General features: G+C 34.1%; 3 protein-coding genes across 3 annotated transcripts; 2 read left to right on the top strand and 1 right to left on the bottom strand.

The window, feature by feature from the left end:
• Positions 1-1,512: 1,512 nt before the first annotated feature.
• KCS11 (3-ketoacyl-CoA synthase 11) lies at positions 1,513-3,979 on the top strand. Its single transcript, XM_022039490.2, has 2 exons — positions 1,513-1,729; positions 2,106-3,979. Exons 1-2 carry the CDS (start codon positions 1,727-1,729, stop codon positions 3,642-3,644), a joined length of 1,542 nt encoding a protein of 513 aa, XP_021895182.1. The 5' UTR covers positions 1,513-1,726; the 3' UTR covers positions 3,645-3,979.
• A 375-nt stretch (positions 3,980-4,354) lies between these two features.
• On the bottom strand, positions 4,355-11,806 carry LOC110812650 (putative histone H2A variant 3). The gene is made up of 2 exons (XM_088207941.1): positions 11,559-11,806; positions 4,355-5,007 (listed from the first exon to the last, which is right to left on the bottom strand). Exons 1-2 carry the CDS (start codon positions 11,664-11,666, stop codon positions 4,711-4,713), a joined length of 405 nt encoding a protein of 134 aa, XP_088064067.1. The 5' UTR covers positions 11,667-11,806; the 3' UTR covers positions 4,355-4,710.
• Positions 11,807-12,848: 1,042 nt separating this feature from the next.
• LOC110825879 (26S proteasome regulatory subunit 8 homolog A) lies at positions 12,849-21,775 on the top strand. The gene is made up of 9 exons (XM_022056409.2): positions 12,849-13,189; positions 15,248-15,345; positions 15,662-15,886; positions 16,138-16,200; positions 16,303-16,466; positions 16,970-17,126; positions 17,236-17,334; positions 19,321-19,431; positions 21,391-21,775. Exons 1-9 carry the CDS (start codon positions 12,988-12,990, stop codon positions 21,529-21,531), a joined length of 1,260 nt encoding a protein of 419 aa, XP_021912101.2. The 5' UTR covers positions 12,849-12,987; the 3' UTR covers positions 21,532-21,775.
• Positions 21,776-24,323: the final 2,548 nt, after the last annotated feature.

The raw sequence follows: 24,323 nt of genomic DNA, 5'->3' as shown, positions 1-24,323 counted from the left end.
TGTGGACATGCCACAGTTTTAGGTGGCGACGACCCAATATCTAAATGTCAAATTTTTTCATATTTTTAAATAAATATTCTTGAAGTTACGTGTGAAAACTTTAATTACATAAAAATACTTATTTTAATAAATTTAAATTATTTTTTCAACTAAATACATTAATTTTCAATGTATCTTATCAAAAAGTAATTGAGATATAATAGATTGTTAGACATTTAAAATTTAATTAATCATGATTTTAAACCACTAATTAATAATTAATAATCACGAGATTATTAATTTAATTTATAAAAAATAAGGAAATGTCTGTTATACCCTTTTTTTTTTTGGGTTGGAGCACGAAATTACTTGCGAGCAACGTGACAGCGAGGCGGGTGGGGGACCGGGGGGGTTTGTCTACCTACAAACATCACACGGTAGTGCCCAAATGGGAATTGCCAACCGCTTCAGCGAATCACAGCCGTCCGATTTACCAGAAGTGAAATAAAAGTCAAACTCTTTGAAAATCAAATTAAATGCAGTACCGAGCATGACCATGCCGCCTCCTAAAAAACGCGTCAATTTATTTTAAAATTTTAATTTCTTTTTCGTTTTTTTGAAGAATAAGAATTTTTAATTTTTATTTTGGGGTTACCTTATAATTTATTTCATATATTTATATTTATAAATATAAATTAAACTCAAACGTTTAAAAGTTTATTCTAAATTCTAATCAAAATTGAGGAAATTTGAAATTTATTTTTTAATTATTAAAAAAATTCTTGTTGTAAAATACATTATGATTTTATATTTAAATTTTTTAGAGCTATATTTGAAAAAAAAAGCTCAAATTTTATTTTTTTTTAAAAATGCATTATAATTTTATCATTTAAATTACGTACTTTTGTGATTATTTTTTAATAAGTAGGAATGTAAAAATTATTATTTTAAAATTAAAAAGTACAAAAATATAATTAATTTAATTTTATCTTTCTTATGTCATAAAAAAATTTGATATATGATTGATTTATTAAGCCCAAATCTATATATTTGTTCTCAAATGATTTAATGATAAACTTAAATTTTAAGGTGTTAATTTGTATTAACATGAAATCAAAATAACACATTTTAAATTGTTATTTATAAGATGAATTAATACATTTTTAAATCTTGTTAATTAAATTAATTTAATAAACTAATGTCCCCAAAATGTCATTAATAAATATTAAATCTAATTATTATTTATTTTTTAATAGAATAAATAATTATTTATAATCTAAAGTTGAATACACTTGGAGAGTTGAGATTATTTTGTATCCGTTGATTTGTTTTGCTCTCTGCCTCTCTCTGTAATTTCCTCTTCTCTCCGTCTCATAAATACTTTTCCTTTTCATTCTCTTCCTTCTCCTCTCTCTCTCTCTCTCTCTCTCTCTCTGGCTTTCTCCGGATAGATTGAAGCGACCTTCTAGTCTTGGCCGTCTCTTTCGAGGTTAGCTCCTCTCCTTTTTTCTCCCCTTTGTCTTTTGATTTTCCTAATGGTTTTTCTACTATAAATCGCATTTATACTTTAATGTATCTGTAATCCGCACTTGTTTTTGCGAACTTCGATCTGGGTTCTCGTTAAATTTCCTTGTCTTGGTCAATTAAGCTTTTTAATGGGAATGCTGATCTGGCTTCTATCGCACCGTAGTTTTTCTGCTGTTAGCCGGTGTTTTGATGTGAAATTCTGATCTGGGTCTGCTGAATTATGGTTAAGAATGAAATTTTTATTTCACGAGTTTATTATAATTTTTTATGACGTGGGTTGTCATGAAGTTTCATCCTTTTTCATGCTGCTGTAAATCATCTGTAGCTGTAATTTCTGATAGAGTTAAAGCTGTTAAATTTCATTACTGAATAGTTGCATAAGTTCTCTGGGGAGGAAAATAAGAGAGAGGTTTAAAAGTCTCCCTTTTCTAGAAGCCGCTTTAAGGATTTTATTCCTTTCTCATAGTCAATCGTTGTATTCTTAAAAATCAAGTTTTTTTTTTTTTTTTTAATTTCCTTATAAGTTTCTGAATTATGAGGTAAATAGTTATTATGACTGTTATTATTTTGATCTAATTTGCCAATTGCATGTTTGACAGGGAAAAATGGCTGAAGAGAAGATTAACAAACCCTTGATCCAAACACCAACAAGAAGCCTACCTGATTTCAAGAAGTCTGTGAAGCTAAAGTATGTGAAGCTTGGATATCATTACCTCATAACCCATGGAATGTTTCTATTCCTTTCCCCCCTTGTAGTTGTGATTGCTGCTCAGATTTCAACTTTTTCTCTCCAAGATCTCTACAATCTTTGGGAGCATCTCCAATACAACCTAATTTCGGTTATTATCTGCTCAACGCTCCTTGTTTTTCTAGTGACCCTATACTTTCTTACTCGCCCTCGTGCTGTGTACCTTGTTAACTTTTCATGCTACAAGCCTGAAGAATCTCGAAAATGTACCAAAAAGGTCTTTATGGATCAATCCCGGATGACTGGTACATTTACAGAGGAGAATCTAGAGTTTCAGCGTAAGATTCTTGAACGATCTGGACTCGGAGAATCAACTTATCTCCCAGAGGCTGTCCTCAATATCCCTCCTAACCCATCAATGAAAGAAGCTCGAAAAGAAGCTGAGGCGGTAATGTATGGTGCCATAGATGAGCTTTTGGCTAAGACTGGTGTGAAACCAAAAGATATTGGGATTTTAGTTGTCAATTGTAGTTTGTTCAATCCAACCCCATCTCTTTCTGCCATGGTTGTTAACCATTACAAGCTCAGAGGAAATATACTTAGCTATAATTTGGGAGGAATGGGTTGCAGTGCAGGTCTCATTTCAATTGATCTTGCCAGAAATCTTCTACAGGTTCAACCAAACACATATGCATTGGTTATCAGCATGGAGAATATCACATTAAATTGGTACTTTGGCAATGATAGATCAAAGCTTGTTTCTAATTGTCTCTTTAGAATGGGAGGCGCTGCAGTATTGCTGTCGAACAAATGGTCTGACAGAAGAAGATCCAAATACCAATTGGTCCACACTGTCCGCACACACAAGGGAGCTGATGACAAATGCTTCGGCTGTGTCACCCAAGAGGAGGACTCCACTGGGAAGATCGGTGTAACTCTCTCAAAGGACCTCATGGCTGTTGCAGGTGATGCTTTGAAAACCAACATCACCACCTTGGGACCTTTGGTGCTGCCAATGTCCGAACAGCTTCTATTCTTTGGTACATTGGTTGGAAAGAAGCTTTTTAAGATGAAGGTCAAGCCTTACATCCCAGATTTCAAACTAGCTTTTGAGCATTTCTGCATTCACGCCGGGGGAAGAGCTGTTTTGGATGAATTGGAGAAGAACTTGCAGTTGTCAGATTGGCACATGGAGCCGTCAAGGATGACACTCTACCGGTTTGGAAACACCTCTAGCAGTTCTCTATGGTATGAATTGGCCTATGCAGAAGCGAAGGGAAGGATGAAGAGGGGCGATAGGATTTGGCAAATAGCTTTTGGTTCAGGTTTCAAGTGTAACAGTGCAGTGTGGAAAGCTGTAAGGACCATAAACCCAGAAAAGGAGAAGAACCCATGGATGGATGAGATCGATCAGTTCCCAGTTGATGTTCCTAAGGTATCAAGAATTTAGACTTTCAAATCAATCGCCACGTCATTAACTGGCAAAATTCTTTCATAAGTCAGGTTTAGAATCAACATGACTTTGCATTGTTCAGATTGTAGGAATTTTTATCTGTGTATGAGTGATGTCTGGATGGGCTAGATATCTTGTTTAATCTTTTGGTGGGTAAGGGGCGTGTTTGGCTCTCGAAAACTTGGACGGGATTTAATTGGTTTAGTCTTGGGGGAAGGATTTGCTTATGTCAAGTGACAGTTGCTTTTGAGGGAAGATAACTCTCATTTGAAATGTAGACTAGATTATGGAGCTTCCTATTCTAATGAAGTTTTATGAGTTGAGAGTCATCATTCATCTTTGTCATGAATATCCTTGTGAGAACTTCTCAAAACAGTAATCTAAAACACTCATAAAAAAATAACATGATTTAGTCTTTCTAATCTTCTCTTAAAGCTTGAATTATAGAAGATTTCACAGACTCATTCTCTCAACAAAATGGTATTATTCCTCTTCATTTTCAAAATCTATTTATTGAAAATTTCATACCTAATTTTAACAATATATAAGACATTAGATATTTTAGATCAAATATGAAAAAACCTCAACAGTTAATTTATTGAATTTTTTCATCTAGTTGTGATGATATACCACAAGGTTTCCATATGACAATCTAATAATGAAATGATAAAGATTCCAGACTTACTTTAACTGAGTCAGATCCAAGAGGATGAAATCTAATTTAACATTTTTTGTAAAGGAAAAATCTGTCCTACAAACAAGGCAAAGTGTCTCTAGATCACCATGCATAATACATATAACCCCCCTATGACTAATTAAATCTGGTAAGCGAACCAAATACTGTTCTCTGTGAAAAAATCCAGTTATCCACAACATTTACTGATTCAAGCGTTCACAAGTCCAGCAAATAAAAAAGAAAATAAAGCAGAAGTGCCAACAGAACAAACACAGACATGCCAGACCCGAGACCTACTTTTACAGCAGCAAAGAGGAGCAAATCCATGGTTCTGGTTATAGGAAAGAGGGTCTATATCAACACAAGACTTGTCGCTCAGTTTGGAAACTATTCCTTGGATGATTTGTTGATAAGAGACTTGTGGATATGAGGAATCACACCTCCACCAGCAATGGTTCCTTTGATCAGCGTATCGAGCTCTTCATCACCACGGATGGCTAGCTGCAAATGCCTGGGAGTGATTCGTTTGACCTTAAGATCCTTGCTTGCATTTCCAGCCAATTCCAACACTTCCGCAGTCAAATACTCCAGGATAGCAGCAGAATATACAGCAGCAGTGGCTCCTACTCTCCCATGAGATGTTGTCCTTGACTTAAGTAGACGGTGAATCCTACCCACTGGGAACTGCAGGTTATTAAAAAAATCATAAAGCAAATGACAGAAGTAAACAGGTAAATCCCAGCCTCCAATCACATCTTATAATGGTCGACAGAACAAGTTTCGCTAGAATCACATCTCATTATAAACCAAATCCTAAGAAAATATTCAAGAAAATTTAACTTGTTTTCTAATGTCAGGGAAAAAGTTTCAAGCCCACCAAGGAAATGGAAAATCTAATCAAAAGTTAACTTCTGTATCCATTCTTACATGCATTTAAAGAACATCAGCAAATCACCACCTTTTGATTAAATCTTCCTTTCAAGTCAAAATATCAATGCTCTTTGAGATTATTAGCATTTTAGTGATTTACTGCATGAAATCACATGGCTTTTACTGGTGTATTTTGTCATCAAGAATAAGTTTCTCACATACCATAGGTAATTGAAATCATCAATTATAGCTCTGAAAGCCGTGGTGCATGAGTCACAATTATTTAAGCACAATCCATTTAGTTGGTTTAAAAAAAAAAGAATCCCCACCGCAATCAATTCTCAGCAACATAAAAGACTAGGATAGCATAAACTATCCCTCAACAGACTTTAGATTTTCCAGTCAAACTTAAACTTGATCTATGAAACATGAAATAACAGCCAATTCATCAACCTAATTCCTCATCCAAAAATATATGCATTGAAGATTGAAAACAATGGTCTCTCTGCCCAAAAACCTGAGGAACAGAAACTAACAGCAACGAACAAGAAACTTCAGAACTACAACTGAAAAGAGAAATATACACCATAAGTGGCAGTAGTGTGGCAGTTCTCTCTCACCAACTCCTATTTCTCTTGCCAATGGTACGTCACAAAATATGAAGGAAAGAAAAGATGGAAGTTTCAGCATTATTTTACTTTAACACAGTTAAAATCTAAAGAACACCAAAACATACAAAAGCATATGACTAGCCTCCACCATGGCCCACTACCCAGGAGCAAGATATCAGAGGAGCCCCCACCATGGCCACTACCCAGGAGCAAGATAGGGGCCCTAAATCATTGATCTCTAAGTCAACATAAAGTAATTTAAAAAAAAACCTAAAGATGATCCAGATGGAACATGTGCTAGCTGAATAAGCAGCAAACTTAAAAATCAGAGTAGATGATCTTTCTAACGAGCTAAATAGGCTGCTGAACATAATGCTGAACTGTCTCAGGATTAACTCTAGGAATTCTAGTTCGATTAGAAACTCAACTCTAATACTTCATAAGAGATTTGAGTCAATTAACTTTAAAATTTGAAACCTTTTATTACCAGCCATTTGGTTGTGACTGATACCTACATAATCTATGTCAAGCTATAATAAGCTAATTACTCCTTGACAGAGTATTTCAGATCTTCTTTGTAAGTCTATTCTGTTGTTCTAGTTTTTTTTCCTTAGCCCCCTGCTACTTCCTCTACTTGATCTCCCTCTCTTGTTTCCTCTTCAGTTCCTATCATCTCTTTTTATTGCTCTCTTGTCTACATCAATTTGGCACCAAAGCCTAGTTCTGTTTTCATTTCCCGTGTGAATTTCCAGTGCTTTGAAAAACATATACAATTGCATAGACCCTAGCTGCCATTGCATTCAAAGGATCCATCTTCATCCCTATTGATCAGCTACCAGCACAAGTACATCAAAGATATGATTTCTGATTAACATAAAACCTCCAAAATCATTCCAGAGGAAACATCTAACTTAGCTCTTCTCTCCTTTCCTACCTCCAAGAGACCAAACTAGACTCTTTCCCAGCAAGCTCCTCAAAATCATGGGTAACCTTTTTCCTTTCTGCCTCCTTGCCCCCAACATCCCATACTACATTTAAGTTTTCCTTAACAAAGGTAAAAAGCTTGCGAAGCCTAATGCTATAAATCCAAATCCTCTCGCCAAGAGCAGACTAAATTGTTGAATCCTGCCATCCTAAGCCACTTGTTCTCCTTTTATCTAAAAAAAAAAGCCGCTTGTTCTCAATCTTGAATGGGATGGGGGGCCAATTTATACCATGGAGATCAAGGCAAATAGCATGATGATCTGAGGTGACCATGGCAAGATCTTTTGGACTAAGTTCAATTATAGGACTTCAAAACTAGAGACACGAGAATCTACCGATTTTGGAGAACCTCGAATCTTTTCTTGACACCCACAAGAGGAAGATCAATGAGGTCAAACCTGTTCGCTATCGAATTAAGATAACCAGAAGTTCACATAAATAAAAATACTTTCCAAAGCTCTCATTGCAGGGAGATCACAACAGCTCACCTCCCTGCCATACCATAAACTATTAACCACATTAGTGCTCATCTCGTCAATCTTTGTCTCCTGAAGCTTCGGTTCTTCCAAAAAAAAACCATTAACTTTCTTGCTTTGATTGTTAAGAGCCCTCGAGTTTCAAGAGACCATGCAACTAATTGTTGGGAATAGCAAGTGGGGTCATAACCTCCTCCCTACTGGTGGTTTGATCAACCCATCTTCTTATCACAGTTGAGAGAAAATTCCACTATCAACATGACTCTCCAGAAGCTCACTAACATATTTTTTTCCTGCCTCCTAGCCTCAATGGCCCTAGACAGTTTATAAATCTATCTTCATACCCTTTTCAAAATCCACCCCAATCAGCTTGTGCAATTTCACATTTTTTCTCTCACCCAATCCGAAAAGTCACCATGATCATCAGATGACGACTCATCTGTGCTCACCACCAATTCACCTAACTACCAAATGAGGGTTAGGGTTACGATCTCTTGTAGAGATGAATGTTGCATTACAGGATAAATGATTATGGAGGTTTATGAATGAAGAAGGAGCATTATGAAGAAGGGTGGTCGAAGTGGAATTTGGAACAGTTGAGAGCAGTTGATACACTAGATTTATGGCGAGACCGCATGGGAAAGGGTTATGAAAAAAAAAAAATTGGAATGGATCGTGACAAATTTCAGACATGCATCAGATGGAAAGCGGCAAGGGTGACATAATTATCTTGTGGCAGGACCTGTAGCTGAAAGATGGAACTCTAAGAGATCAAATATCCCCATATCTTTACAAATAGGCTTTTTCGATCAATCCTTCTACAAGCATTTGGCCAAGCAAGAAGACAATGGTAGCAAATTTCCAGTTAAACAAATATGGAAGGTTAAAGTCCCTCTCAAAGCTGTCTTTTCTTGCTTGGGAGGCCAGTAGATTACACTCTGACTATTGACAAGTTGATGAGACGGGGTAATATTATGGTGAATGGATGCTATTTCTATAAAAATGCTGCGGAGACTTGCAACCATTTACTTCTATGGTGCCTGGAGGTGTACAAGTTATGAACTATAATCTATAGTTTCTTAGGTGTGAAGTGGATGACGGCGGATTCGGTTAGAGATGAATTATGGGCATGGAAGGGTATCAACAGGTGGAGGAAAGATGCGGACCTTATTCCAATCACCGTTTTTGAAGTGGCTTGGAAGGAGAGAGATATAAAAACTTTTGAATGGGTAAATGACGATAATGGTTTTGGCTTAATTATGAATAGATAATTCCAAACCATTGAATTTTTGTTATTGAGTAATTCTCTGTACTCTATGGAGGATTAAAGAACCTTATTGGCTTATTGGTGAATAAGTAAATAGTGTGCATAGGAGTTCCGTACCCCTTGATGCCGATGTTAATGACAAAATGCTTTGCTTATTTCCAAAATAAAAAAACACTTAAGAGAGAGTCTTTTTAAGTCATATCTTTTTATATTAAAAAAATGCTACAAGCAAGCTGCGAATTTAACCATTTTAGTCAAGTTGTTTGAAGCCAATATGAAACAAATTTAGGGAAGGATTTAGATTTTTTTTTTCTTGTTTTTGTTTTAAGGTTCTTGTGCGTTAATTAGGTATAAATTATATGTTCGATTCTTGATTGATATGTTATCAGCAAGCTATATCAAAATTTGTTAATTTTTTTCCCATACATAATGCCTGATCAAGATAGTGATACCTCTTTCATCTCTCCCAATAACTAAAAACTACATAACATAAACATCATATTAACTACTTTAGAGGTAGGATATGGTCATGTTACAAACCAATTTGCTCAAATCCTAAAACAACAAGGAAAATGCCTAAATGGAAATATTAAACTTTTCTGACACTATCTTAGTGAGGTCACTTTTGTCATTGGCCAACTAAGCGAATAACTTGTAGGAACTATAAACAAAATCTGTAGAATAAAATCCTTTCTTTAGAAACAAACCTTTGGATAATGATTAATGAGGGATTGTCAAGGTCTTCCTCTACTTGTTCAATTGGACTAATGTACTAGAGGATAATTTTGATTGGTAAGATATGCCTGATGTAGGGCTATAAGGATTACTATAATGAAACTAATTGATACTGCTAAAAAGATCGGCATTGTGTTCCAAAAAAAATGTAGATCATTTAGTTGAGCCACTTATCAATTAGCGGATGTAATGAACAAAATGTAAAAGATAATACCTACTACCCACTATTGGAATAATTTGCTAGAATGTTTATTTGAATGTGAAGCGTTTAACAAATAGCGTGGCTGATTATTTAGCTCCATTAGAAGAGCTAATGTTGAGGTGTGAGCTTAAGGATGAACCAGCTGTTGTTTTTAGTCAGTTTTGCAATGGTTGAAAAGCAAATCAAGAGATAAATTCTTTACAGGAAACCTACAAAAGAGCGTTTAAAACAGAAAAGCATGTCAAGTTCCATGCTACTCATCAATCTCACTCTTTTACTATTGTCCAATAAATCCAAGCCTTCTTCTCACTCAATTGTCTTAGCTAAAGCTCTTCTCTCTCCAATATTTAAGGCTTTCACTGATCTTGGTGGTCTTCACAACAAGTCTTGTGGTCCCTAAATTTACTACCCCAATTTCCATGTAAAGGATCACATTGTCATTCGTTGTCCCCAATGTGCCAGCTGATAGAAAAACTCCTCCATTCAACTCTCTTATCACTTCTCTAGTCAACCGACAAGTGTTTCAAAGGAGTCCCTTGAAATGCAAGTTGCAAACATTACTAGCCTTGCCTACTGCACCTCATGAACCTATACCCATAAGTCTAGTATCTCTTTTCTTGATGATCCATTTAATGTTAGAGACATTGTGATTATTCCCATTTCCCCAAATTCTTTGCTTTCTTCCCTGATTGATCCATTTGATATCCTTCAAAACATAGTGCTAATGCATATCATACTGATAGGACTACCTACATGGATGTTGATCTTATTTTTGGAGTAAAGGATTTACCATCTTACCAAAATATTTTTGAGCCTTTACTTAGTTCTCAGCCCCAGGCTCCTAGAAAGTTATTCATGTTATCAATTATCAAAAGTCCAGTTCTTCTTAGATGAGCAAGCAATGCATAACCATCTAAGGATTCACAATAGGAATTTTGGTTCACCAGGGAAATTTACTTTCAACACTTCCTAGGAGATTCGAGTTCAATCTGATTTAGGATTTGAAAGCTTTTGTTATTGCCATTATTGCCAATTTCAGGTTGTGATTCATAACTTTTGAACGGTATTCATGTGTTAGATTATGGTGAATTAAACACTTCTCTAATATACCATTTCTAATTATTTTCAACTGTACCATTGTAATCTAGTGTTCTAGTCTCTTTTCCCTCCAACCTTGCTATTTCCTCTGCCTTCCTTTTATTTTATTTTTTTTGACTCAAAGGTTATTAAAATTGCTACTTCCTCTACTTGATCTTCCTCTACTTACTCGATCTTCCTCTAGTCTCTTCTTCAATTTGTTCTCTTGTCCTACACCATAACAACTTCGAATCATCCTCGTCTTCTTTTTTTACCCGCACTAGTTGTCCAAAAATCCATAATACCTATGAAACTTCGACATAGAGGTGTAGTGGCAGCAACCAATATCATCTTCACTAAAACTCTGAAAAAAAAATATCATCTTTACCAGAACAAACTCCCACTCGACATCCCTCCACCTTTAGCTCGCTTATCGAACAACTCAATGAAGTAATCTACTCAGTTATCAATTCGACAACACAAATTGAAATTGAAGTACTAAATGAATAAAATGATACTCCACGCACTGCAGTCGTTAACGCATGCTGGTTTCTCAAATTAACAAAACCCTCCTCGAATAAACCTTTCTTTTTATGCTATCTCGATAAAGATGAAGAATATAACAAGTTCAATCTGCAAGCGTTCCCGATATAGCAACCAAGGTCGATTTTCATTTTCGCATAACTTCTAAATAGAAACAAAACAAAGCTATAAGGTGATGAACAAATAAAACCCAATGTCCTGAAGCGTTGAAAATCTCAGTTCTTCAAAACAAAGCTATTAACGTGATGAATACAGGAAAACTCAAATATTTCTAGAGCCTCATAATCCTCATTCTCTGAACAGCAAAATAGAGGTTATAACATTATTTCAAAAAAAAAAAAAAAGTTAAAACAGCTCAGTAGGAGAAAAATGGGCGACAACGAAACAACCAAGAGGAAGAACATTAGGTCGACAAAACCAGGTGAGAAAGAAAACAACCAGGGAAGCAGAGATCTAAAGAAGAAATGAACCTGAAGGCCAGCACGAGAAGAACGAGAGATAGGCTTTTTCTTGTCTTTGTCCTTGTTGCTTCCAGAGGCTTTGCCCATAATCAAGCCTTTCGCGCCTTTTCCTGACATCTTTTTCCCGCCAAAGAAGACCCGAAACAAGCAGAGAGAATTGGAACACAGATGAGGCAGAGGACGGGGGTGAACCAACCAGAGAGAGAGAGAGAGAGAGAGAGAGAGAGAGAGAGAGAGAAAGAAATTGAGCAAGCCGATTCTCGAAAAGTTACGTGTCGGGGATTTCTTCTTTGGTAAATTAACCGCCCTTACTTTTCCAAATTTACAAATTCACCCCATTTTGAACTTTTGTTTCTCACTCAGCCCCATTTAGAAATGGAATATAAATAGTAACATATTATATTCGGACCACGTTTAATAACAATTCTTTTCAGATCAGTCCAGTATTTTTTGTTATCTTTTTTTTTTTAATAACTTTCACTAACTCCACTCTATCTCATTTCATTTTTTAATTTTATTATCATTTATTACTTAATTATCCTTTTTTATTTTTTATTTTATAATCGCCTACTATAATAATATACAATATCTAATAAATTAAAATTTTATTCATAATTATTTTAAATATATTAAATATAAACAAGTAAAATCAAACATGTTTTAAGCATATAATCTCGAACTCTCCAATATAATTTAACGATATCTTAATGTTAAATTTAATTTAATCCAATCAAATTTTAAAAATTTTATGTTAAAAAAATAGATTAAAAAATTCAACTATTTATATTCATTTGATCCTATACTTGTTTAGGGTTTATTTATAATTACAATTCTTACATATTAACATTTTAAAAGAAAAATATTATTAATACGTACAAAATATTACGTTTTGACCATGTTAATAGTTAATACGTGAAAACTAAAATATATAAATTGAAGTTATAAAAATTAAAAAATATATAAATTAAAATTATACTCATGTTAATATTTTAATTATGTAAATGATAAAATAAAAAATATTATTTTTTTAAAAAGTATGATATTATTATTAATTAAAAAATTGAGATAAATCTGTTAAAATATGTCAAAATTTTTGTTTAATAAATAAAATTTAGTTTATTATCTGTATCTGGCTCTTAAATATGGTTTTTTATGGAAAAAAAAAAAAGAGGGAAGGTAACGGAACCCGATCCGGAAACCCAAGCCCATTATAAGTGGGCCGATTAATCACGAAATGCAGGCCCGGCCCAATTGTTATATAAAGGAAAAGCGGCAGAACTAAACCGCAAAATCAGTCACTCGCATCTCCTTCCCGAAGCCCGGAACTTGCTAGCTTGATCCCAAAGAAAACTCTCTCTCTCTTTCTTTCTCTCAAGTCTCATCATATTCTGCTCAACCTAGCGGTTAATTCCTGTATTCCTGATCGGAACTCGTACCAATGGCGGCCGTTGGCATCGAGATGAAGCAGCCGGAATTGGCAGTGCCGGAGGAGACTTGCTCCGCGAAAGGGGCCGTGAAGCAAGGAGAAGGGCTGAGGCAGTACTATCTGCAGCACATCCTGGAGCTCCAGCGACAGGTTAGACAAAAGACGCACAACCTCAATCGCCTTGAAGCGCAACGTAATGAGCTCAATTCTAGAGGTACGTTGGTTTTCTTGCATCCCAAACCCTAGTTCTCTCGACTTAGCAATTCTTTTGAGGCATTTGTTTGTTTTGTTTTTTCATTTCTAGGTATGGGATACTTTTAGGTCTTTATTATATTGGGATTTAGGTTCTTCCTTGTCTCGTTTTAAGTAGGCGCCGTTGTTGTTGTTGGACTTTTGTTGAGCGTTTAAAAAGTTTGAGATGCTTGTTTCTTAGGGTTTGTAGCAATTTATTTATATTTCTTTCGCTCGTGGAATTTAGAAATGATGTTGGTTGGTTCGATTTGAATGGAAGGTTCTTTCGGATTTAATCACAGAGGAAAATTAATCTGAAAAGCTACAATTGGAAATAGCGAATCTCTTTATTCTTTTGTGAATGGGTCAGGTAGTTTAGAGTATGCATTTATTGACATAAATATTTTCAACAGGGGTAATTGATGTGGCCATCAGGGCTCGCCAAATTGATAATATCTTAATGCTAGGCATTGATAATATGTATGAAAGAAATGTTAGAATAGGCACTGTGAAGCCTTGTGTCTTCAACAGGGGACAATCTCAGAGCATTTTGGCACTGTAGGAACCTTACAGTTTGGGTTGCTATTTCTGGTTGTTGCACTTTGAGGTGGGAGTTAACAACTAATGGATGTCATGTAGGGAACACAAAGGTTTACATTATAGTTGAAGGGGACCATGTGGATGAGGGTTGGAAATGGTTGTCCCCTTCATGACTCTGTTATGGTCCTGACTAATTGATCTAGTTATGGGACAATTAACGCATAAATCAGTACGAAGAAAAAAGCTTCTTTAGTTTTCTGCCTTCACCTATTTTTAGATAAAAATTAAGGGTTCATTAGGAAGAGAGAACCTTATAATATCTCGAGTAAGAAAGTACTATGCTTTAAGATTCTTCTTCATACATAATCTGTCTCAAGGACAGCAAATCTGGTTTTAATACAATGAGAGGATAGTTATCTGGAAGTTATTTCCAGATTTAGTAACTACCTCTTCTAATCTTTTTAATTTCTTACTATTAACTCTTATACTTTACATAATATCCTGCGTAATATTCTTACGGAATAAAATACAGAAAAATAAAATACTTTACCTATTTTTAGAATGAAATTAAGGGTTCATTAGGAAGAGAGAAACCTAAAATCTCCAGAGTAAGAAAGTACTCTGCTTTTAAATTCTTCTTCATATATAATCTGTCTTAAGGACAGCAGATCTGGTTTTAATACAATGAGAGGGTAATTATCTGGAAGTTATTTCCAGAATTTAGTAATTACCTTGTCTAGTCCTTTTAATTTCCTACTTTTAACCACCCATACTTCACCTAATATTCCTGATTAATGTTACTACAAAATAAAATACAGAAAAATAAAACAGAATATCCTCACAGTTTTTCAGAAAATATTATCCTTATTACTTACATCTTAATTGCACCCTAACAGACTCTAATATAAATTTCTGTTGTTATGGCACTTTCTTTGTGGAGTAGCTTAGATTGAATTGATCAAAATTAATACAGCCACTGATACTAGCATGGTTGAAGAAAGAGAATTCAGTATAACAATGATGCATATTTGATGACAAAGCGGGTAATAGTAATGTTAATTATCTCCATCTTTGAACAATTAACGAGTTTAATAAGAGGAAGAAGGAAGAGGGACATGTATATTTTTTCTTGGATTTTCAGAATAATGAATTCTCTAACAATCACTTCAGAAATTAATTATTACTAGTTTAACCATGTATTTTACTCTATTCTTATGTTAACATTAATTTTCCACCTAAAAAAGTTGCTAGTTAAAAGATTTTTATTCACTGCTTTCTGGCTTATGCCTGGTCTCAAGAAGAGAAAATTCCATAAGAAATACCGATTAGTGATGTGCGTATTATTTGAAAAGTGTAAGGATCATGTAGTTGGGAATTTTATCAAATGTCAGGATAGCATCCTCTTCCCCCATTGTTACCCTCTTTTTCTTTTTTCTCCAGGAAGTTAAATTTTGTCTGTTGATTTGGTCAATAATTATGTTTTTTTATGCAATTCGGGCAGTGAGAATGCTTAGAGAAGAACTGCAACTGCTTCAGGAACCTGGTTCATATGTTGGTGAAGTTGTCAAAGTCATGGGAAAAAACAAGGTTCTGGTTAAGGTACATGGACAAATTCTAGTTGGTTCAGCTTTTGCTTCTATTGTGCTGCAGATAAAATCTGAGTACTTTAGTATAGGAGGTGACTGTAAGAATTCCTATTAAAAAAAGAGGTGACTATATGGCTTATCTGATGCAGTACTTGATATGGATGCTTTGTATTCTGTTTAAAATAAGTAATTTTAGCTCACAAGGCAATGAAAGTTATAACCTGTAATTTATCTCAAAAAAAGAAAGTTATCCTGTAATATTCTGCATGAAACATGTTAAACCTGGAGTGGTACTTTCAAAGATGTCATTGATGTTCTTTTTGTTGCAGGTTCATCCAGAAGGAAAATATGTAGTTGATATTGATAAAAATATTGATATCACAAAGATCACTCCATCGACGAGAGTTGCACTCCGTAATGACAGTTATGTACTCCATCTGATCTTGCCAAGCAAAGTAGATCCCCTGGTTAACCTTATGAAGGTTGAAAAAGTTCCAGATTCCACGTATGACATGATTGGTGGTCTTGATCAGCAAATCAAGGAAATAAAGGAGGTATTTCTTGAACACAGCTTACTTTATGTGCTTATGTTTGGTTTCTGAAAGGAGCTCTTTTAATCAGTTATGGGTTTTTAGTTTCTTGGTGGAACTTTTAATTCATTTTGGTTTTAAGTTTCTTAATGAAGCTTCTTTGTTTGTCATGGTTCTTAATTTCTAAATGAGTTTATTGATTTTGATTCCTTTATTTACATATTCTTTGCATTGTTAATTTGTTCAATAACTTGTGTATGATTTTTTAATTTTAGGTTATTGAGCTTCCGATAAAGCATCCTGAACTATTTGAGTCTCTCGGTATAGCTCAGCCAAAGGTACAGTTGTCTTTTCCAATCTATACCTCAAATAATTCAAGTATTAAGGAGGATTGATCTCTTTATTGGTAAAGTAAATCTCTTTATTCCTGTTAATGACAGGGTGTCTTGCTATATGGCCCGCCTGGTACAGGAAAGACACTGTTGGCTAGGGCTGTGGCCCATCATACTGATTGTACTTTTATCAGGGTTTCTGGTTCTGAGTTAGTTCAGAAATATATTGGTGAAGGCTCTAGAATGGTTAGAGAATTGTTTGTTATGGCAAGGTTTGTCTTCAGTTCCCCCCTTTACTGGCATCACTACCAATCAGCTGCACCTAATGTTTCTTTGCTTCATTTTAAAACTAGGTTTAGGATTTTATTATTTTTGGCTTTGTGATTTACATTATCTGTATTAGAGTTTTCTCGTTGTGCCGTTCTCCCATTCCAGCCTTAAGAAAAGAGTAGTTCTCTACCAAAAAAAATGTGGTAGTAGAAACCAAAGTAATGTGAAGGAGTAGAGGATGATGGTTTCTTATATTTTGTTATAATTAGTCATGAATGTGCGACTTTGGATGAAGCTTCATCCATCAACTGAAACAATTGGCAAAATTTTTATTTCATGACCAAATATTTCCGCTTAAAATAACATTACAACTTTGGTTTGGCAAGGAGTCTAGTTGTTAACTAAGTAGCCCAACTTTTCTTTTTCCTGCATGGAATTGTTTCTAGAATATTCCTAGCTAGTCTATTTCTCTTTGAATTTCAACTCATATAATTCTTGCTTTCAGGGAGCACGCACCATCTATAATTTTCATGGATGAAATTGATAGCATTGGATCTGCTAGAATGGAGTCTGGAAGTGGTAATGGTGACAGTGAAGTGCAAAGAACTATGTTAGAGCTTCTGAATCAACTTGATGGATTTGAAGCATCAAATAAGATCAAGGTACTGTATACTGCTCTACATTGGAAGTATAGTAAATTGGGAAAGAACGACTTTGTTTTTGCTATGGTTCTTTACATCATCATATTTCATTTTTAACATGCACTTGCAGGTTTTGATGGCCACAAATCGAATTGATATTTTGGATCAAGCTCTTCTCAGGCCAGGACGAATCGACAGGAAGATTGAATTTCCAAATCCCAATGAAGAGGTAATGCAGATTATCTTTATAGTGTATTTCTACTCAAAAAGAATTGGAAAGGCTCCAAATATCAATTTGCTGCTTTCCTATGTTTAAACAGAATATCTGTTTTATTATATAAAATTAAATCTTTGATTGTGCTTAATTGCATTCCTTATTATGTACCATTGTTGCCTTTGTGATTATTTGTTACCAAAAAAATAATTGTCTTGATTGTGGACTTTGTGGTGTTTGGACTGATTTTTTTTTTCTTTTCCGGGGAGAGGGGGGGGGGAGAAGTGGGCAATAGAAAGGAAGCCTTAGTGTTTGGATTAATATAAAAGCTAAAATCTCCTAAGCTTTTAGTCCCAATTAAGGACCTCCTGGGACCAGCTTTTTTCGGGAGAGCTTTAAACCAAGTGTTTTTAGCCCATATGACCATTATTTTCGGCCATTAATATTATTATTATTTATTCTAAAAAAACTTATCACTATTCTCACTTAATACTTCAATTATTTTCTGACTAATAAACAGTAATAATGTTATACAAAAATCAATAAAATATCTTAGTAGTAAAATTTAACAATGAAAAAAATTAAATTTTATGTTGGTAACCTTTATTTGAGATTATTTTTGAAGTATTTTTGGTATAAGATATACTTAGCTAATTTTTAATAAAAAGAGTAAGTAATGGTTCTTCTTGGCCATTAATGCTCCTAATCTACCTCCAAATACTGGACAGTTTTTTAGAGTTTAAAAGTCAATGAAAAAAGTCAGTTTCTAAACACTGGTTACGCTTAGACCCCATGAGCTAATTAAAGCTCACTGGGATTAGGAGTTATATAAATTCGGAAAAAGAAACTCTCTTAAATACAGTCTCTTCTGCATCAATTAACAAGAGTAATGACCGATCAATCTGGAGTCTCAATACTGGAAGGTTTTTCTCGTTCAAGTCTTTTTATAATTATTTAATTTTCCATCTAGAGTTGTTTTCCTTGCGTGGGAAGCAGGTTGTAAGTGTATCCTTACTATTAATAAGCTGATGAGAAGGGGAAAGATTTGGTGAATGGTTGTTATTTATGCAAGAGGAAGAAAGAGTCTTGTAATCACATCTTTCTTTGGTGCCTGCTTGCATATAAGCAATGGCTTATGGGTGACCGGGAATCAGTTAAACGATGGCTTGTTTGATAAGGGAAGAGATTTGGGCTTGGAGGGGTATTAGTGGAGGGAAGAGACGTGTGAGTCTCATTCCTCTTGGTATCTTTTGGGTGTTGTGGAAAGAGAGGAACAAGAAAGCTTTTGAGGGGATGAAAGACGAATTTTGATAGAATTAGAGATAGATGGTTCCAAATCCCGGGTTTTTTGGTTATGGTTCTTACTCTTTATACAATCAAGTATTTAGGGGACCTCATTGACATTTTGAGTGACATGTAAATATTTTTTTATACGTAGGTTAGCACCCTCCTAGTGTTTGTTGATCAGTGAATTATACCGCACTTTTTATTCTAAAAAGTAATAATAAATTCTGAAAAAGAGGGTAGGGAGGAGCCAATCCTAATGACCTCTATGTTCCCTTACATAGAGAGGCTCACTTTTCCTTCACAGATTCGCATGACAGTGGGTGAACTTTTTAAAAAATCTATTGGTAGTTGAAGGAACAAATATTTATATATATGTGCACACAGACACATATATTTGCAGTGTGCGACTTAGCCATCAGAGTTGTCGATGGAGATAATATGTTGGCTTTTCCACAGGACTTCATTTGTATGCTTTTAGGCCTTCTCTAGAAAGAGGTGGATGAGTTGTTAACTAGGAGGTAATTATCTAGAATTAGATCTTCTGTGTTGACCTGCCTAAAAGAGAAACTCTAACATCTATACAATGTATGCATGTATATTGATGTGCACTTTGTCGTCCTGTCTATTTGGAAGTGTTCCTTAAAAAATTAATGGGTTCATATAATGTTTGTTCGATTTATTTTGAAATGTATTATGTTTGTTCAATTGATGCAGTCTCGTTTCGATATCTTAAAAATACACTCAAGAAGAATGAATTTAATGCGAGGAATTGATTTGAAGAAGATAGCAGAAAAGATGAATGGTGCCTCAGGTGCAGAGCTCAAGGTATGTGTTTTATCATCAGTGGGCATCTTCCTGGCTATTATTTTTTATATTAAAGACTCTGCTCCTCTAACTCTATTGGCCTTAAAGTATCCGTCAAATTTTTTTATCTGTGCATCATGTCTGCTTGTTCCATGCGGATTGAACATTGGTAATGCAGGAGGGTTTTGTTTATTTACGGATTTGAGGATAAAAACATAGATATCATATTTAGAGTTTGTAAGACATCACATCTAAAAGCCTTAAGTATCATTGAAATTATTGAATAGTTAAATTCTGTCTTGAGAAGTGAAATTATAGGGATATTTATAATGCTTGATGAGTAACCTTTACGAAATAAAATTAAATTAACTAATACTAAAGCTAACAAAATTAGATATTACTCCTAATAAGATAGGAAACTAATACAAATAAGATTAGGAATGTTACTTTTAATAACATATGAAATACAACTGACACCTAAGAATAAAATCTGAAAAGTTACTAAAAGCATAATAATAGATTATAATATTTGATATAGTGGTTCTATGTTTAATAGGATCATGATTTCTAAACTATTTAGGAAATCTATAGTTACTCCATTTTGCATCAATTGGAACTGGTAGGAATCTTATGGGACTTCATTTGGCAATTTGTATCGAATTGTGGGGAAACTTTTAGGACTGAACAAAACAAAAGGCGTGTAGATGTGTGGTGGCAAAGTACTGAACAGCAAAGAAGTGTCAACTAATGGAACGATTTATTTCCTAAATTTTGGAACAGATTTTTTTCTTTCGGAGACAAACTACATTTTCTTCAAATTCCTCTTCTCTCTCTTCTTCCATCTAATCATATTGTTTTTAAATTTTGCACCTTTAAAAGTTCTGTTTTTGATTGAGTGGCACATGCATGATCCTTATGAAATTAAGATTCTCTCTTTAAATATTGATAGGTTCAGTACCATTGATGATATCAATTTTTAACTAGATTTTCGTATGGTATTTTTTGTTATTTTTTATTTTTAATAGTTTTGATTTTTTCCATTTCTTATTTGAAAAAGAAAAAGATTAGTTTTACAAATCAGATGTAAATAATTGAAAATTACAAAGTAGAACATTAAACATTACTGTAATAGGTGGTTTTATCCAAGTTTATATTCACCAAGTGCATCATTTTTTTGGTTCACTCCTGTTTAGTTCTGTTCTATTCTATCATGTTTTGTTCTCTTCTTGCACCAAAACATTACCTTTTGTGGAATTCATTTGTCCAAATGTAGTGTAATAATTACAAATTCCAGGAGCTGAGAAATATAGGTGGTTTGCCTAATAAAATTGTGTAAGTTTTAGTTTCCACCAAAATGTCCTTTCTCACGGAGTATGAGGATTAAATTTTCTTGAGTCACATTTCTTATAAACCACAAGTCTATTGCCAAATAGATGAGGAAGGCAAAAACTCAATTGGGTGTATCACAGTATTTTTTAATTTTTATTTTATATATTCATAAAAACAATGTGTCTGTTTGTGTGGTACTCTAAGTCCAAATGGAAATATCTTTAGAAAATATTAAAAACAATGACTTTATTGGCTCTTAAGTTTTCTAGATATTGTTTTTGCTTTCAACCACCACAATTTGTCTTTATGTGTAAACATGTATGAATTGGGGAAATAAGAATAGAAATCTAGAAATATTAGATAACAAAGATAAAAAAACAAAGCTAATATTTATCGTGTTTTCAGATGACTCAGAACTCTGTACATTTGAACAGTAATCTTGTTGAGCTTCTAGAAACAATTCTTGAGAATACATTGGCCTAAAAACAAAAATATTGGGAATCAGTAATTCATAAAAAAAAACCTAGATCTAGTTAACTACTTGTTTTTCTTATATCCATCCTAGTTGTGGTTCATCATTTCTTGCAGTATTAGGAATACATCTGGATGTACAAACACTTTTTTTTTTTTTTTTTTTTGCTGTGATTGCAGGCGGTATGCACGGAAGCAGGGATGTTTGCTCTAAGGGAGCGGAGGGTACATGTAACTCAGGAAGATTTTGAGATGGCAGTCGCAAAGGTGATGAAGAAGGAGACAGAGAAGAACATGTCACTAAGGAAGCTTTGGAAGTAAATCTGGGGTAATGTATGTTTTCTCCCCCTTGTTTTGGGATCAAACAGAATGGACATGCAAACCTGTGTATTTTTATGAAGCTGGATAATTTGGATACCAAAGAAACTGTCTTCTCTTTTTATTAGACCAACAGGCCCTTTTGGTCTGTTTTTGACAAGAGGTTGCAAGTTGCCCATCTTTGAAATCTGTGATTCAAAGAATCTATTATATGTATTTTCATGAAAATTCGGCGTTGTTTTCTTCATTTTTAGTTACAATCATGTTGCTACTAAAGGTGGTTTACTTTACACCGTAGATTTTATCCTGATCATTCCATTTTTTTTTCTTTTTTTTTTCATTTGTGTTTTCTTTGGTGAGTCAGTCAGTCACGGGTGCCGAAGTTCACTAAACTCAATTAGGTTAGCTATTTACTGAGTCGTCTATCACATGCCAAATCAAACCATCATTCACACGGCTAGGTTGCTTTTGTTGACTATCGTTTTGGTTATGGTATTCACACCCGCAGTGCAGTGCAGGCTGCCAACTCATGAAAATGACACTCACACCGAATTTCATCTCTTGATTGTTAGATGGAGACTGGTCTAACTAAAAAAAGTTAGCTGCATGGTGGATGCAATTATTTGTCAGCAGACTTAATTTAAAGGGTGTCCCAAATGGTATGCTGCTGCTATTTAGGAAGTCATTGAAAATATATATATATATTTTTTAATTATTGGTATGCAAAGTTGCAGTCATGTGAATGGGAATTTTCAAAGTATTTAGCAGTTTTCTCTTGGGTTTTTAATCTTTGATCATGATGGACAACTACTCTTGTGGATAAATATGAATTCATTTGGCATCTTCTTGTTTTTTTTTTTTTTTTTTTAAAGAAAATCCTAATCAGATTGGATAAAGGACGAAAATTTGTATTTACTTATAGATAATTAAATAATTTTATTTTTAAAATCAAATAATTAAATCTAAACAACCATTCAACAGTAATTTAAATTATTAATTCGTAATTTTTATTATTTCAACATTTATTATTGTTTTGTGAAAAAGGGTTCAGAGCAGTCACTTCTGAATTTGTTCAACATACATTATTAGGAAGAGAGCTGTCACGATTTGGCAGTTCACAGAGGTTCTAATATTTGTCATCGCCATTAAATACTGAAATGGGAAACTAAAAAACATTTTAAAATACAAAGTCACCCTATTAATTCCCCACCTTGATTTTTTCAATTCTCCAAATTCAATCTCGAACATAAAAGAATTCCTACTGTACGTCTTGGATGGCGGTCGATATATATATATATATATAATAAATTCTTCGATGAATAACTTAATTTTAATGTGTAATTAAAATGATTAAAGTAAGATAAATTATATAAGATTATTGACATTTTATACATATACATAAAGTAAATGCTTTAAACATAAAATTTTATTTTGTGTACATAAAACAAAAAAGTGCTCGTAAGAACATTAAGAACAAACATTTTATTTTGTACGGTAAATATTAAAAAAAGAAAAAAAAAAGTAGATAAAACAGATTTAGACATGTTTTAAATGGAAACAAGTAAACGGGAGACCCATTCGTGCTCCCCACATCCTACTTGCAATCTCCTCTATTTCTTAAATATTTTACTTGATGATTATACTCTTTAACATACGTATGTATATATATATATATATATCTCTCTCTCTCTCTCTCTCTGAAAGAGTCTTAATATCAATATAAGCAACTATATACTTCAAGGTTGATTATATTGCCAAAAGAACTGCTTCTAATATTTAAACGTGCTTTGAATACTCTTCTTTTTTTTTTTTTAATAATTTTGAAAACTTTTTCACCATATTATAAAAAAATTGTAGAAAATAATTTTATTTTTGCACTATGTTTAAAATAAATTGTTTTATAATCTCCCCATATATATGTGTTGATATGACTTAAATTCTGATAGTTTTAATCATTAGGATATTTTTATAATTATCATAGAAATTAATATTATGGTATTCTGAAGACATAAAAAAACTCTAGAAGTCTCTCTCTATATATAAGTTTGCTAACCTATTAGTGTTGTATTATCTTTTGATCATAGTGAAATATTTTTCTTACTGTTCTTATCTGTAAATTTAGACACACTGTCGAACCACGTAAAATTTTGTGTTATTTTTTTTAAGCTTTTATTTTGTATTGATTGTGCATGTTTTAGGGATTATTTTTCCCAACAAAAGGTACCAGAGCTCCGGTTTCAGCTAGGTTAGGGAGAGAAAGCTGATTTGTTGCGAAAGTAACAAAAACAAATTGAGAAATTAAAAAAAAAATGAGAAAATAGATTAGCAACCTCACCTTTTATTTTGTTTTCTTCCCCACAGACCAGCGACAGTGGTGGCGGGAGCTCAGTTCGACGACGACGTGCAGCGACCGGTGAAACCAGAACAACGGCACAGTTAGATCTATCCAAGCATGGTCGCACGAAGCCCAACGACAAAAAAGTCGTGGCTGGCCAGAAAAGGAAGAAAAGAAAATTGCACGACCGGCTCTATTTCCTTTCTGTTCTGCGTGATCGAAGGGAATGGAAGGTTTTTCAGTCTTGTTTGTGCGCGAAACTAGAGCCAGAGAGGGAAAAAACGTGTCGAAAAAGACGAACTAGCATGGCGGCACCAGGCTCATGTGAGGCTCAATTTGTGGCGTTCTTGACGTGTTTTTGGCGTGTCTTCACCATATTCGTGCCAGATTAGTCGAGTCGCATAGTTCTGTGTTTTTTTAGGTGATCTCCAACGGCGACGAGTAGTGGCTGATAGTGGCG

This window comes from Carica papaya, chromosome 7 (genome assembly GCF_054855325.1).
Source record: "Carica papaya isolate Zhongbai chromosome 7, ASM5485532v1, whole genome shotgun sequence".
NCBI classification, from domain to species: domain Eukaryota; kingdom Viridiplantae; phylum Streptophyta; class Magnoliopsida; order Brassicales; family Caricaceae; genus Carica; species Carica papaya.
Note: the sequence above shows the minus strand (reverse complement) of the source record. Positions and strands in the feature narration are given on the sequence as shown.